Below are 16312 nucleotides of genomic sequence, written 5' to 3' on the forward strand. Positions count from 1 at the left end.
TATTCTCCAGACTTCTGAATATGTTTAGAATTTTCCATTGAAAAGTTAAAAAAAAAAAAACAATCAACAAACAAAACACACACACACACACACACACACACACACACACACGAGGAGGAGCACTGCTGGGTCGCCTGGAGTAATAGAATAAAATTCCTAGTCTAGTTTCTAGCCCCATTTAACTAGACAGTTTCTCTAGGGGTCTACCATAAAGTGCAATCCATTGACCAAGTCCTGCTCTTCACTCTTATATCATTAGCCTAAGAAGGATGTTAAGTTGTCTGAGTTTGGTTACTTACCAGATACCTTTTAATGTCCAAGTTTGCTACCCAATTTTAACTTGAGTTTAAGAAAACTTAAAATAATTTCTGAAGCTAACAGAATTTTAGCATCTGGTGAATTTATTCAGCATAACCACAGGCATTATCTTCATGCTGTCCACACAGACACAAACACAGATACACCACAATATCCATATTTAGCCCAAGTGTATTCCTTCTGAGGCTCATTTATATGTCTTCATATGCCACAGCCCATCATTTAAATATGGATATTTTCAATGCCAATTCCTTTGTTGACTTTCTCACTGCAGAAGGGAAAAAAACACATAAACATACTTTTATGCATTTTTATAGTCTTGTGATAAATATAATTCAAAGTATATTGTTATTTTTTAATTATTAAGCCACAAGTAAAGAACTTATTGCCATCACAATTACATTGTTGTTTATATTAAACTACATTACTCTGTGGCAGCTTATATCTAAAAGTGATTTTAGTGATCTAACTAGTGGGTCTATAGAACCAGAGTAACAATGTCACAAGACTAGGGGAATATCAAAGTGCTACATTAACCCTGAAACAAAATTAATACCACTAATTTGGTCATCAAATGGGTTCTAGAGTTTTTAAATATACTGCCTATGTTTTAGTAATATATCTTTACTAGTTCTCTAAATATTCTACATTTCTCGTACTACCAGGTCAGAATATAAGATAAATACTGTGTGGTGGTGAGATATATCACTGTTTTTAAAACTAGCAGTAATGACCAGGCACAGTGGCTCACACCTGTAATCCCAGCACTTTGGGAGGCCAAGGTGGGTAGATCACTTGAGGTCAGGAGTTTGAGACTGACCTGGCCAACATGGTAAAACCCCGTCTCTACTAAAAATACAAAAATTAGCTCAGCATGATGGCGCACGCCTATAATCCCAACTACTTGGAAAGCTGAGGCATGAGAATTGCTTGAACCCGGGAGGCAGAGGTTGCAGTGAGCTGAGATCGCGCCACTACACTCCAGCCTGGGCAACAGAGTGAGACTCCATCTCAAAAAATTTTTAAAAATAAAAATAAAATGAAGATAGCAGTAAAACATCTTCCCTCCTCCCCCAATTTAAATTATATTAAATAAGATTCCTAAAGTACCACATACGCACATATAAAACAGCTGTGTTGGCACATGGGTTCTTTTCAGTGCTTCAGAAAGACTACAATCCTGAAGACAAAATAGGTTTCACTGGCTTCCTAAGTGTTAGGAAATATCAGAAATGAAGCTTTTGTGCTTGGATATTTGTGTAATGTGGTATACATGACAGCAAATTTCACCTGTAATTCTGATGCTTCCTGGGTTGGTTACCCATATATCAAAAGTTAAGGGGGCCTAAAGTAAGACTTACATGTCTTCTGCAGACATCTTCATGACTCCAACACATAGAGCATGCTGTTTTCCTTCTGCCATGATAGCCTGAAAGAACACAGCTAAGAAAACTATTTATCAAAATGCCTTGGGGCCTCCCCATCAAGGGAAGGGTGTCAAGTAATGATCACGTTACTAGTTAAGCCACTTGGAACACCTCTTGTGTCTTCTCCTAGACCATTAACTCCTTGAGAGCAGAGACCTAGCAGAGTCTGTGGGTATACTGTACTCAGTAAATGCTAAATGAATAAATCTAATAACCCCTTTTCTTTCAAGTCAAATGTTAATACTATAACCCATGCCCACAAAACCAGAATAAGTCACACAAAAAAAGGAGTAAAATTTCTTGCACATAAATACTAAAAGCCATGAAATCAATAAATATTAATTGCTCTGATTAATTATTCTGATCACTGAATGGTGGGGGTTTTTGTTTGTTTTTGAAACGGAGTCTCACTCTGTTGCCCAGGCTGGAGTGCAATGGCACAGTCTTGGCTCACTGCAACCTCTGCCTCCCAGGTTCAAGCAATTCTCCTGCCTCAGCCTCCCAAGTAGCTAGGACTACACCACACCCGGCTAATTTTTGTATTTTTAGTAGAGACGGGATTTCACTATGTTGGCCAGGCTGGTCTTGAACTCCTGACCTCATGATCCACCTGCCTTGGCCTCCCGAAGTGGTGGCATTACAGGTGTGAGCCACCGTGGCCAGCTGTTTGGTTTTTTGAGATGAAGTCTTGCTCTGTCACCCTGGCTGGAGTGCAGTGGTATGATCTTGGCTCACTGCAACCTCTGCCTCCTGAGTTCAAGCAATTCTCCTGCCTCAGCCTCCTTAGTAGCTGGGATTACAGGTGCACACCACCCTACCCGGCTAATTTTTGTATTTTTAGTAGAGACAGGGTTTCGCCATGTTGGCCAGGCTTGTCTCAAACTCCTGACCTCACGTGATCTGCCCGCCTCAGCCTCCCAAAGTGCTGGGATTACAGGCGTGAGCCACCACACCCAGCCTGAATGGTGTTTTATGTAAAGGATGTTTTAAAATAATAGTTAAATTCCCAGTCTATCTTTAAGAGCCCGATATAACAGTTTCAACCTTTCTAGAAAAACCAGAGTGGTCTTGATTAACATTTGAAGTTTCTGGAATGTTAAACACTGCAGTATATATTTTTAAAAGTCAAGATTCAGGGCACACAAGACCTCTCTGTACCATTTTTTTTTTTTACAACTTTCTCTAAATCTATAATTGTTTCAAAATAAAATTATTTTTAAAAGTAAAGACTAGGTACTAAGAAAATTTTCCATTTAAGGTTAACTCCAGAACTAAAAACTTACCAACACTTAGAGGAATCATAAATATTACAAACAACAACAACAACCAAAAACCCGTCCTCACTTTTCTCCTTTGGTTTTCAATTCATTCAGTGTTCCAAATATGTGAGCATCTATTATGCAAAAAGCATGTCAACATAACCTGTTCATAGAATATAAACATACAACTTATACTACCCCTTCACTGTAACTGCCCCAACAGAGAATATCTTTTTTTTTTTTTTCTTATTCTTATTCTTAAACATACCCCTGCCCAGGCATGGTGGCTCACACCTGTAATCCCAGCACTTTGGGAGGCCAAGGCGGGTGAATCACCTGACCTCAGGAGTTTGAGACCAGCCTGACCAACATGGTGAAACCCTGTCTCTACTAAAAATACAAAAATGAGCTGGGCATGGTAGTGGTTGCCTGTAATCCCAGCTACTCAAGAGGCTATGGCAGGAGAATTGCTTGAACCCAGGAGGCAGAGGTTGCAGTGAGACAAGATCGCGCCACTCCACTCCAGCTTGAGCGACAGAGCGAGACTCCGTCTTAAAAAATAAAATAAGATAAACACACTCTAAAAGTAATTTCCCTATTCCACCAAGTACCATTCCTTTTCTATACCTGAGGCAAATGGCTACTTTGGCTATAATAAAGGAGAAGATGTTCTCCTGTCCAGAATAGTCACAAAAATCTATTTAATCCAGAAAATAGCTGAAACAGCATGGTAGAAATGGAAATAATGCAGAATTATTCAGGTATGTCATAAGTTGAATCGATCTTTAAGGACTATCTGGGGCTCTGACATTTCTCTTTGAGAAAACATGCTCTGAGGCCCCCAAACCCAACTTTTCAAATAATTAATTTTCAAAATAAAAGTTGGAGGTTGCCAATATTTCCCACTATTCACTCCCAACACAAAATTGTTGCTTGGGAAGAGATACCTATACCTGGTGACTAAATTCTTTTCCCTTTTGAGAGCTTTTACTCCAATGTATGTCAGTAAGTCAAAATGAACATTACAGTGGCAAGTTGATATCCAAAAAGCTGATCCAATTATATCATCTATATCCTTTCCCCTAGTAATCAAGAATTCCCTATTGTGTTCTAAGCCTGATAACAGTAGGCCCTGACTGGGCTGAAATGCAGCTGAGACTCTTTTGTAACTTGTTCTCATTTAACTTCTAAGAAACGACCTAAGATGAGATAATTCAGTAGCAACAAATAAAATTACTCTGTACAACTTCAAATGTAACCAGAAAGGCATGAGGTAAGAGTAACAGTAACCTTCAAAAAGTACATCTAATGTTCTCTTGAATGATACACCTTTCGCAGTAATGATAAGAGCACAATGAATACATTTTTCAGCAGTTTTAGCCTGGGAAGGATACAACAATGGTATCTACTGCAGCAGGGTAAAGCTTAGCTCCAGGAGAAGTTAAGCCTGGACACATGATATTTGCTCCACTGAGTACAAATTTGATGGCTCCTTTATCAACCTGCTGGTGTGGCAGGATAAAAGGATCTATAAGAAAAGAAATACAATATATTAATAATAACACTAATGACTCAACAGAAAAAGGCAAAGGATCTGAACAAATATTTCCCCAAATTATAGTAATCTAACAGATACAAAAGAAAACTCTGAAACACTATCATTTGTTTACCAAATTGGTAATCTTTTTTGTTGTTTTTTTTTTTTTTTTTTTGAGGCAGGGTCTTGCTCTGCCACCCAGGCTGGAATGCATTGGGACAATCATACCTCACAATAACCTTGAACTCTTGAGCTCATGCAATCTTCCCACTTCAGCCTCCCAAGTATTCTCCAAAAACCATAGTTTCAAAACTTATACTACTCCTTCCTCCAAAAACTATGGTTTTTGGAGACTACTTAATATGCTGTGGGAAATTTTCGTGATATAATGTTAAGTGAAAAATGTGAAGTAAAAAAACCATTAAAAAGATCAGGGGTTACCTGGGTTTGGGGAAGTAGGGGGAGGAAGGATGAATAGGTGGAGTACAAAGAATGTTAGGGCAGTAAAACCATTCTGTATGATACTTAACAGTAGATACTTGACATTATGTATTTGGGAAAGCCCATAAAAGTGTAGAATACAAAGAGTAAACCCTAATGTAAACTAAGGACTTGGGTTAATAATAATGTATCAACACTGGTTCATCAATTGTTACAAATGTATCATTCCAACACAAGATGTTATTCATAGGGGAATCTGAACCTGGGAGAGGGAACTCTGTTCTTTCTCCTTACTTTTTCTGTAAACCTAAAACTGCTCTAAAAAATAAAAGCCTGTTAATTAAAAAAAAAAAAAAAAAAAACTACAAGGGGTTGAAGAGAAGTGGTTAAGGGGTACAAAAATACAGGTCGATAAGTTCTAGTATTCGAGAGTACAGTAAGAAAATTATATTTAATAATGATTTACTGTATATTTCAAAATAGCTAGAAGAATTGTAGTCTTCTCAACACAAAGATAAACGTTTGAAGTGATAGATACCCTAATTTGATCATTACATACTGTATAAAGGTATCAAATATCACATGTACCCCTAAAATATGTACAACTATTATAAATATATATAGGTGGGGGAGGATACAGGCACCACAACAGCAGACAATGTACAGCTATTATGTATCAATTTTTAAAAAACTATGTAACAGAGAGCCCAATTTAAAAAAAAAATGCATTTACACACATCACAGGAAATAACTGGATGGAAGAACATTTAGTCAATGCTTTCTCATATATTGACTTTTCTCTATTAGGCTAATAGATACAAATATAAAAAATGAAAATGCTCACAATGCTTATCACAGTTTGTAAATACATATTTGTGTAATTATCTAATTGCTGTTTATTCTCCAAACTAGACTATTAGTTTCGTAAGGACAGAGACAATGTCTTTGCTTCCCATTGTATTCTCAGCACCTAGCTGAGTGCCTAGCACACAGTAAGTTCAATAAATATTTGTTTGTTTGTTTGTTTGTTTCCTTTTTTTTGAGAAGAAGTCTCGCTCTTGTCCCCCAGGCTAGAGTGCAATAGCCTGATCTCGGCTCACTGCAACCTCTGCCTCCCGGATACAAGCGATTTTCCTGCCTCAGCCTCTCGAGTGGCTGGGATTACAGGTACCTGCCACCAAGCCCGGCTAATTTTTGTATTTTTAGTAGAAATGGGTTTCACCATGTTGGCCAGGCTGGTCTCAAATTCCTGATCTCAGGTGATCCGCCTGCCTTGGCCTCCCAAAGTGCTGGGATTACAGGCGTAAGCCACCATGCCTGGCAATAAATATTTGTTGAATGAATGAATAAATGATCTTTCTTGGGCTTCTGGAATGCATGAGAGAATTTGCATTTTCAGATTTACCACAAGATGGGCATTCATTTTAGTTTTACATTCATTATTACCTAGTACTAATAAATAATGAGTTAATTATCAGAAGTCACTTTAATTATCAGAAGTCTTTCAATATCCTTAATGCATATTTGTTTTTCTCCCCCAGCAGTGTCTCATCTGATTAAATGCATATTTTTTACAAGACTTTATATTTGAATATTGCAGTAAGAGTAAAATTTCAAAAAATAAAAATAAAAAACCTTACATTTGTGAAGTAATCTTAGGGTTGGATAAAAAGGCCCTTCTCTTTGTCTAAAAAACAGTAATTCTCCATTTACTGTAAGAATTTCTATATGTTCATGGCTGTAAGACAAATGTCACAAAGTACCAAGTTAAATATTTTCTTTCAAAAATTCACAACATAAAACACGCATATACAGTGATAAAGTAAACTTTTTTAAAAAGTCAGTAAAAATCCTGGCCAGAAAAATATTATTTACATTGTTTTTCCTATCATACAAGTCCAGTAGAGAAAAAGAAAAATATTACCTGCTACAACCAATTTTACTTCATATTTTATTAATTCTATTGTTAGATTCAATAAAACAATTCTCTAAAGAACAAACTGAAATAAATTAAATCCAACTCTGAACTAAAACATTTAACTCTTTACTAAAACAATCAATACACAAAGCCACATTTTTTCAGGGACATAGAAAATCTTTGAAATGCAAATATTGGAGTTTTAGAGTTATTCTGTGTCTACCCCATTATTAATCTACCAATAGTTAATCTGAAAATAATTCCATTTAGTATGAGTGCAATCTAATCATTAAATATTCAGCTACACCAAGCTTTACACAGACAAAAACAAAGACTTACCATCGGACTATTTTGACAGGATCTTTCTTAGGCATGATTTGATTAAGCCATGGTTCAATACCTGGAAATTGCTCTATCAATTGATTCTTAATACCCTTAATAACAGAAGTTTTCAACTGGATGCAGTTGGACACATTTTCTTTTTCATCAAATCTGCCAAGTAATTTTTGCAAGAAAAGAAACAGGCATTTCTAAGTAGAGGTATCAGAATACCTAAAGATATTGTTCTAATTAGTCATTTATTCCCAACCAAGTAGATACTTAAAATAATTATGAAATAATTTTTTTAAATGCCACTTCCCTTTTACTCTGTCCAGCACAAAACCAATGTCTTAATACAATATTGAAATAAACTGTCAAGTATACAGCAATTAGCTGGGGTTGGGGGAAGGAATATGAGACACACTTTGCACCATAATCTGTAATTAGCTACACAGATGCCTTTCCTGGAAAATCTTATTCAATTCTACCCAGGAAGAAACACAGGCTCCCACCAATAATAAAACCTGTGATCAAAAAACAAAACCCTCAATTGTTGAGATACAAAAGACCAACCCAAGCATAACATAGAAAATTGGTCCCTGCTAGGCTATGTAATCTGCTGAGATTTTTTTTTAAGTGATGACAATAATGATTTCTAAGATCCCTATTTCATTTTTGCTCAAAATTTCATGCACAAAACCCACCTTCCTTTGCCCATGTTCCCCCTTTGCTTTTTGCGTCTACCAAATCTGGAAGGCAAACCCACTAGTAGGTTCCCAAGGAATTTTTTTCTTCCTTATACTGAATAGCCTATGGGGCAATCACGTTATTTTCAAGGCAAGGTTAATCTGGCAGCTAGGCAATAGGCATGACAGGCCGCTTGCTTCCTGTCACCCAGACTCCTTCACTCCCATGACCCAGGAAGTCAAGCCTTCCTTTATTCAGTTCATAACTAATAAACATATGGCAGTGAGCGCAGGGCTCCCCTCTCAGCTACAGAGGATATGCCCCTAAATCACAGTGCACGGATGTGATTGGTAGAACCCTAGGAATGGAGACAGAATTGGGGGAGGGGGCAAAAGAGAAAGAGGGGTAAGGAGAAAAAACAATGGGAGTGGAGGGACTGAAACCCGATTGAGGACTACAGATGGAAAGCTTAAAGAAGTGTTCAAGTTGGGAGTGAGAGCATAGTACTATAGAAAACCTTAGGGAGTCAGGATGGCAGGGGCGGGGGAGAGAGAAAGAGGATCTTAACTCTCGCCCTCTTCCCCACCCCCACCCCACCGCCTTTGTGAGCAGCCGATGGAGGCCACAGCATGTCCTTACTTCTTGAACATGATCCAAGGTGAAGGGGGCGACGATAGGGAAGGGCCCGGAATGGGAAAGAAATTGAATTTGCAAGGGTCCGGCAGATCCCCTCACACGAGGAAGGCCGGCACTGACAGTCGGAGCTGTAGTCGTTATCCGGAAAACGAGAGCCAGCCGCGCTTTACGGCTCTCAGTCAAATCTGACTACTTCCGCTCCTCTGGACTCCACGTAGGCGCTTTTGCCGGCTCCTTTTAGGCAACCGGTTCCTCTGCAGTTGGAGGTAGCTGAAAGGGCGGGACTTGACAGGGAAGAAGTGATAGGGCAATTGCAGGAAAAGAAGAATGGAGGGGGCGGGGAATCAATCAAAGTAGCATTTATGGCACTTGCGTCAGTTACGGGTTCCTCAAAGGGTCGAGATTCTTCCGTGCTTCGTTGCTACCTACCGTCAAACTAAACGATTTTTTTAGGGGAAATGGCTTTTGTCCTGTCTGAGGCAACCGAATGGATTGGTGCTTACCTACCAGCATGAATCCAGGCAACCCTCATGGCTTCATGTGAAAGTGCTGGTAGGATTGCCAGGTTTAGCAAATGAAAATACAGGATGCCTATTTAAATGTGAATTTCAGGTAAACAATGAATATTTGTTTTAGTGTAAGTACACCTCATTAATATTTTGGATATACTTACACTAAAAATATACAGCCCTTGGTTAGCTGAATTTCATTGAGCATCCTGTTTTTTATCTTATAACCTTATTCACTGGCAACCGTACGATGCACCCATAGTTTTTTGCGGGTTTTTATTGAGACAGGTCCTCACTCTATTGCCCAGGCTTGAATGCGGTGGTGCTATAATGGCTCACTGCAGCCTCTACCTCCTTGGCTCAAGGGATCCTCCCACTTCAGCCTCCCAAGTTGCATGAACTACAGGCACACACCACCATGCCCGGTTAATTTTCTTATTTTTATTTTTATTTTTTTGTTGAGACGGGGTCTATGTTGCCCAGGCTGGCTGCAAACTCCTGGGCCCAAGCGGTCTTCCCGCCTTGGCATCCCAAAGTGCTGGGGTTACAGGCTTGAATGACTGTGCTCCAGTAGAATAATTCCCATAGAATTATTACAGAAGGTAATCTGATTTAAGAGATAATAGCTAAAGATACATGTTTTACTTCAGTATTTTTTTTAAAAAAGAAAGCTGATGGAGAAACAAAATTATGCCAATCAAGAGTTTCACTTTGTTTTTTGTTTTAGAGACAGCATCTCACTCTGTCACCTAGGCTGGAGTGCCGTGGCATGATCATGGTTCATTGGAGCTGCAACTTCCCAGGCTGAAGTGACCCTCCTGCCTCAGCCTCCCGAGTAGTTGGTACTACAGGCATGCACCACCACACCTGGCCAATTTTAATTTTTTGTAGAGACAGGCAGGGTCTCACTAAGTTGTCCAGACTGATCTTGAACTCCTGGCCTCAAGCAATTCCCTGAACTCAGCCTCCCAAAATGTTGGGATCACAGCCATGAGCCACTGTGCCTAGCCTAATCAAGGGGTTTGATTAGCCAAGAAATAATGGAAAAATTTAAAAACCTGAAAAGGCCCTACTCGGGAGGTGGGGTGGGTAGGCACTGACATCCAAAACAAATACACCAGTCTTCCCAGGGAGTAAATACTCTAGTCCATATTGAGGAGACAGGCCATTAGAGCAATTATAACACAAACAGTACTATGCATTTAAATGATCCAACTAACTCACTTTGTCTTGATTCTATGGTACGAACAATATTCTGATTACAATTTGGCTTCCCATGAAGATCTGCCCACAGGGAAAGAATTAGCTATGTTCCAATCAAATCTGCATGAACAATTACGTTTGCATTTGTAAATTAATAAATTAGCATTCTGGTTTATACAACACTCTCTTGTGAACATCCTTAGTGAGAATCCACATTCCCAGCATCCATCAACTCTGCAACATTTAGAATATTGACATTATGAACATGTGAAACTGATGTCCAGCCCCCAAGCTGTGGTTAGTGCCACACTGGCAGGATTCTTTTTTATTTTTTAATCTTTATGGGTACATAGTAGGTGTATAAATTTATGGGGTACATGAGATGTACAGGCATGCAATGTGAAATAAGCACATCATAGAGAATGGGGTGTCCATCCCCTCAAGTATTTATCCTTTGAGTTACAAACAATTCAACTGTGCTCTTTAACTTATTTTAAAATATAGAATTAGGTTATTATTGACTATAGTCACAGTACTAGTTCATTCTCACACTGTTAGAATACCCGAGACTGTGTAATTTATAAAGGAAAGAGGTTTAATTGACTCACAGTTCTGCATGGCTAGAGAGGGCTCAGAAAACTTACAGTCATGGCAGAAGGGGAAGCAAACATATCCTTCTTCACAAGGTGGCAGGAGAAAGAAGTATGTGGAGCAAAGGGGGAAGAACCCCTTATAAAACGATTAGATCTCATGAGCACTCACTCACTATCACAAGAACAGCATGCAGAAAACCACCCCCATGATCCAATCACCTCCTACCAGGTCTCTCCCCAGACATGTGGGGATTATGTGGATTACAATTCAAGATGAGATTTGGGAAATCCAAACCATGTAAGTCACCCTATTTTGCTATCAAATAGAAGGTCTTAGTCATTCTTTCTATTTTTTATACCTATTAGCCAACCTCACCTCCACTACCCAACCCCCACTACCCTTCCCAGCATCTGGTAACCATCCTTCTATTCTCTGTGTCCATGAGTTCAATTGATTTGATTTTTAGATTCCACAAATAAGTGAGAACATGTGATGTTAGTGTTTCAGGGCCTGAGTTATTTCACTTAACATAGTGATCTCCAGTTCCATCCATGTTATTGCAAATGACAGGATCTCAATTTTTTATGGCTGAATAGTACTCCATTGTGTATCTGTACCACATTTCCTTTATCCAAACATCTGTTGATGGACACTTAGGTTAATTCCAAATCTTAGCTGTTGTAAACACTGCTGCAAGAAACATAGGAGTGCAGCTATTTCTCTGATATACTCATTTCCTTTCTTTTGGGTGGATACCCAACAGTAGGATTGCTGGATCATATGGTAGCTCAATGTTTAGTTTTCTGAGGAACCTCCAAACTGTGCTCCATAGTGGTTGTACTAATTTACGTTCTCACCAACAGTGTACAAGTGTTCCCTTCTGTCCACATCTCACCAGCATTTGTTATTGCCTGTCTTTGGATATAAGCCATTTTAACTGGGGTGAGATGATATCTCATAGTTTTGATTTGCATTTCTCTGATGACCAATGATGCTGAGCAACTTTTCTTTTGCCTGTTTGCCATTTGTGTGTCATCTTTTGAGAAATGTCTATTCAAATATCTTGCCAATTTCTTGATTGTATTATTAGATTTTTTCCTATAGAGTTGTTTGAGCTCCTTCTATATTCTGGTTATTAATCCCTGGTCAGAAGGATAGTTTGCAACTTTGGTGATTGTATCCTTTGCTGTGCAGAAGCTCTTTAACTTTATGCAATCCAGTTTGCCCATGTTTGCTTTGGTTGTCTGTACTTGTTGGGTATTGCTCAAGAAGTCATTGCCCAGACCAATGTTGTGGAGATTTTCCCCAATGTTTTCTTGAAGTAGTTTCATGGTTTGAGGTCTTAGATTTAAGTCTTTAATCCATTTTGAATTGACATTTTTATATGTCAAGAGAGAGTCTCACTCTGTCGCCCAGGCTGGAGTGCAGTGGCGCTATCTAAGCTCACTGCACCCTCCACTTCCCGGGTTCAAGCAATTCTCCTGCCTCAGCCTCCTGAGTAGCTAGGATTACAGGCGTGTGCCAACACGCCCAGCTAATATTTTTTGTATTTTTAATAGAGATGGTGTTTCACCATGTTAGCCAGGCTAGTCTCAAACTCCTGACCTCGTGATCTGCCCACCTCTGCCTCCTAGTGTGCTCAGATTATAGGCTTGAGCCACCGCGCCCGGCCAGTGTATTTTACTTTTCATTATAGAGACCTTTCACTTCTTATAGTTCAGTTAATTACTAGGTATGTAATTTTACATGTGGCTATTGTAAATAAGATTATTTTTTAAATTTCTTTTTCAGATTGTTCACTGTTGGCATATAGAAATGCTACTAATTTTTGTATTTTGATTGTGTATCCTACAATTCTAATGAATTTATCAGTTCTAATAGTTTTCTCATGGAGTCTAGTTTACTCTAAATATAAGATCATATCATCGGCAAATAAGTATAATTTGATTTCTTCTTTTCCAAATTGGATACCCTTTGTATCTCTCTCTTTTCTGACTGCTCTCGTTAGTAAGGGAGGAGACCACTACTACTCCTGCTGCCCCCTCCCCCCACCTTGCCTAGTTCAAAGACAGGAGAAAAGAGAGAGAGAAACAAAAGTAAGATAAATAGCCAGACAACCTTGGCACCACCACCCAGCCCTGGGAGTTAAACAAAGTAATAATAATAACATCAACCCCTGGCCTAAACTACTTGTGTTATCTGTAAATTCCAGACACTGTATGAAAAAAGCATTGTAAAGCTTTTTGTTCTGTTAGCTGATGCATGTAGCCCCCAGTCACGTTTCCCACGCTTGCTCGATTTATCATGACCCTTTCACGTGGACCCCTTAAAGTTGTAAGCGTTTAAAAAGGCCAAGTATTTCTTTCTCGGGGAGCTCGGCTCTTAAGACGCGAGTCTGCCGACGCTCCCGGATGAATACAAAACCTCTTCCTTCTTTAATCTGGTGTCTGAGGAGTTTTGTCTGTGGCTCGTCCTGCTACATTAGGACTTTCAGAATAACAGTGATGACAGTGGACATCCCTGTCATGTTCCGGATCTTACAGGAAAGGCTTTAAGTTTTTCCCCTTCAGTATAATACTAGATGCAGGTCTATTGTATATGACTTTTATTATGTCAAGGTATGTTTTTTCTATCCCCGGATATTGAGGGTTTCTATCATGAGGAAATGTTGAATTTCATCAAATGCTTTTTCAGCATCAACTGAAATGGAAGATTTTTATTTCAAACTGAAACTGAAGGATTTTATCCTTCACTCTGTTGACAGGCTGTATCACATTGATTGGTTTATGTATGTTGAGCCATCCTTGAATCCCAGGGATAAATCCCAGTTGGTCATGATGAATGATCTTTCTAATGTATTGTTGAATTTAGTTTGCTAGTATTTTGTTGAGGATTTTTTTTTTCTTTGAGACGGAGTCTCGCTCTGTCACCCCGGCTGGAGTGCAGTGGCATGATCTTGGCTCACTGAAAGCTCTGCCTCCCAGGTTCAGGCCATTCTCCTGCCTCAGCCTCCCAAGTAGCTGGGACTACAGGTGCGTGCCACCATGCCCAGCTAATTTTTTTGTGTGTTTAGTAGAGATGGGGTTTCACCATGTTAGCCAGGATGGTCTCGATCTCCTGACCTCGTGATCCGCCCGCCTCGACCTCCCAAAATGCTGGGATTACAGGTGTGAGTCACTGCGCCCGGCTGAGGATTTTTGCATCAATGGTCATCAGAGATATTAGCCTGAGACTGAGTCTTGTTCTGTCGCCCAGGCTGAAGTGCAGTGACGCGATCTCAGCTCACTGCAACCTCCGCCTCCCAGGTTCTAGTGATTCTCCTGCCTCAGCCTCCCGAGTAGCTGGAATTACAGGCATGCGTCACCACACCCAGTTTATTTTTGTATTTTTAGTAGATACAGGGTTTCCCTATGTCAGCCAGTCTGGTCTCAAACTCCTGACCTCAGGTGATCCGCCTGCCTCAGCCTCCCAAAATGCTGGGATTACAGGCATGAGCCACTGCGCCTGGCCAAATCTTTTTTTTCTTTATTTTATTTTGAGAGTCTTGCTCTGTTGCCCAGGCTGGAGTGCAGTGGCACGATCTCGGCTCACTGCCACCTTGGCCTACCGGGTTTAAGCAATTCTCCTGCCTCAGCCTCCTGAGTAGCTGGGATTACAGGCATGCACCACCACACCCAGCTAATTTTTGTACTTTTAGTAGAAACAGGGTTTCACCATGTTGGTCAGGCTCGTCTCAAACTCCTGACCTTGTGATCTGCCCGCCTAGGTCTCCCAAAGTGCTGGGATTACAGGCATGAGCCACCGCGCCTGGCCGTGGTTTTTCTTTTATTGTGTCTTTAATCCGTTTTGAATTGACATTTTTGTCTGGTTTTGGTATCAGAGTAATGCCAATCTCATAGAGCGAATTTAGAAGTATTCCCTCCTCCTCGATTTTTTGGAATGGTTTGAGTAGGATCGGTATTAGTTCTTCTTTAAATGTTTGGTAGAATTCAGCAGTGAAGCCATTGGGTCCTGGGCTTTTCTTTACTGGGAGACTTTTTATTACAGCTTTGATCTCATTACTTGCTTTTGTGCTGTTTGGGTTTTGGGTTTCTCCCTGATTCAATCTTGGTAGGCTGTGTGTGTCTAGGAATTTGTCCATTTATTCCAGATTTTCCAATGTATTGGCATATAGTTGCTCATAGTAGCCTCTAATGATCCTTTGAATTTCTGTAGTATCAGTTTTAATACCTCCTTTTTCATTTCTGGTTTCATTTTATTTTCTCTTTTTTTCTTAGTTAGGCTAAATGTCAATTTTCTTTAACTTTTCAAAAACTATATTTAACTTTATATAAAACTTTAACTTTTCAAAAACTATATTTTTGTTTCATTGATCTTTTGTATTGTTTTCTTCATCTCAATTTCTTTTTTTTTTTTTTTTTTTGAGACGGAGTCTCGCTCTGCCGCCCAGGCTGGAGTGCAGTGGCGCGATCTCAGCTCACTGCAAGCTCCGCCTCCCGGGTTCACGCCATTCTCCTGCCTCAGCCTCCCGAGTAGCTGGGACTACAGGCGCCCACCACCTTGCCTGGCTAGTTTTTTTGTATTTTTTAGTAGAGACGGGGTTTCACCGTGTCAGCCAGGATGATCTCGATCTCCTGACCTCGTGATCCGCCCGTCTCAGCCTCCCAAAGTGCTGGGATTACAGGCTTGAGCCACCGCGCCTGGCCTTCATCTCAATTTCATTTATTTCTGCTCTGAACTTCACTATTTCTTTTCTTCTACTAATTTTGGGTTTGATTTGCCCTTGCTTTTCTAGTTCTTTGAGATGCATCATTAGATTATTTATTTGGAGTTTTTCCTCTTATTTGGATGCAGGCACTTAGAGCTATAAACTTTCCTCTGAGTACTGCTTTTGCTGTATCCCGTAGGATTTGATAGGTTGTGTTTCCATTATCATTTGTTTCAAGACATTTTTCCGTTTCCTTCTTAACTTCTTCATTAATCCACTGGTCATTCAGGAGCATATTGTTTAATTTCCCTGTATTTGTATAGTTTCCAAAATTTCTCTTGTTTTTAATTTCTAGTCTTATTCCATTGTGGTCAAAGAAGATGCTTGATATTATTTCAATTTTTGAATTTTTTAAGACTTGTTTTATAACCTAAGATATAGTCTATCCTTGAGAATCATCCATGTGCTGAGGAAAAGAATGTGTATTCTGCAGCTCTTAAATGAAATGTTCTGTAAATATCTATTAGATCTATTTGGTCTACAGTGCAGATTAGTTTGATGATTATTTGTTGATTTTCTGTCTGAAAGGTCTGTCCATTGCTGAAAATGGGGGTGTTGAGGTCTCCAGTTATTATTGTTTTGGGACCTGTCTCTTTCTTTAGCTCTAATAATATTTGATTTATATGTCTAGGTGCTCCAGTGTTGGGTGCATATATATTTAAAATTGTTATATCCTCTTGCTGAATTGACCCCT

The 16312-nt window shown here is 39.5% G+C and overlaps 1 protein-coding gene across 1 annotated transcript; it reads right to left on the reverse strand.

Annotated features, from left to right (window-relative positions):
- Positions 1–383: 383 nt before the first annotated feature.
- MCTS1 (MCTS1 re-initiation and release factor) lies at positions 384–8906 on the reverse strand. Its single transcript, XM_033201004.1, is given in 7 exon segments — positions 384–546; positions 549–586; positions 1680–1747; positions 4399–4532; positions 6623–6720; positions 7240–7392; positions 8548–8906. Coding segments are annotated over 7 exon segments (543 nt in total). The 5' UTR covers positions 8559–8906; the 3' UTR covers positions 384–505.
- Positions 8907–16312: the final 7406 nt, after the last annotated feature.

This window comes from Trachypithecus francoisi, unplaced genomic scaffold (assembly GCF_009764315.1).
Source record: "Trachypithecus francoisi isolate TF-2019V2 unplaced genomic scaffold, Tfra_2.0 Lachesis_group6, whole genome shotgun sequence".
Taxonomy (NCBI): domain Eukaryota; kingdom Metazoa; phylum Chordata; class Mammalia; order Primates; family Cercopithecidae; genus Trachypithecus; species Trachypithecus francoisi.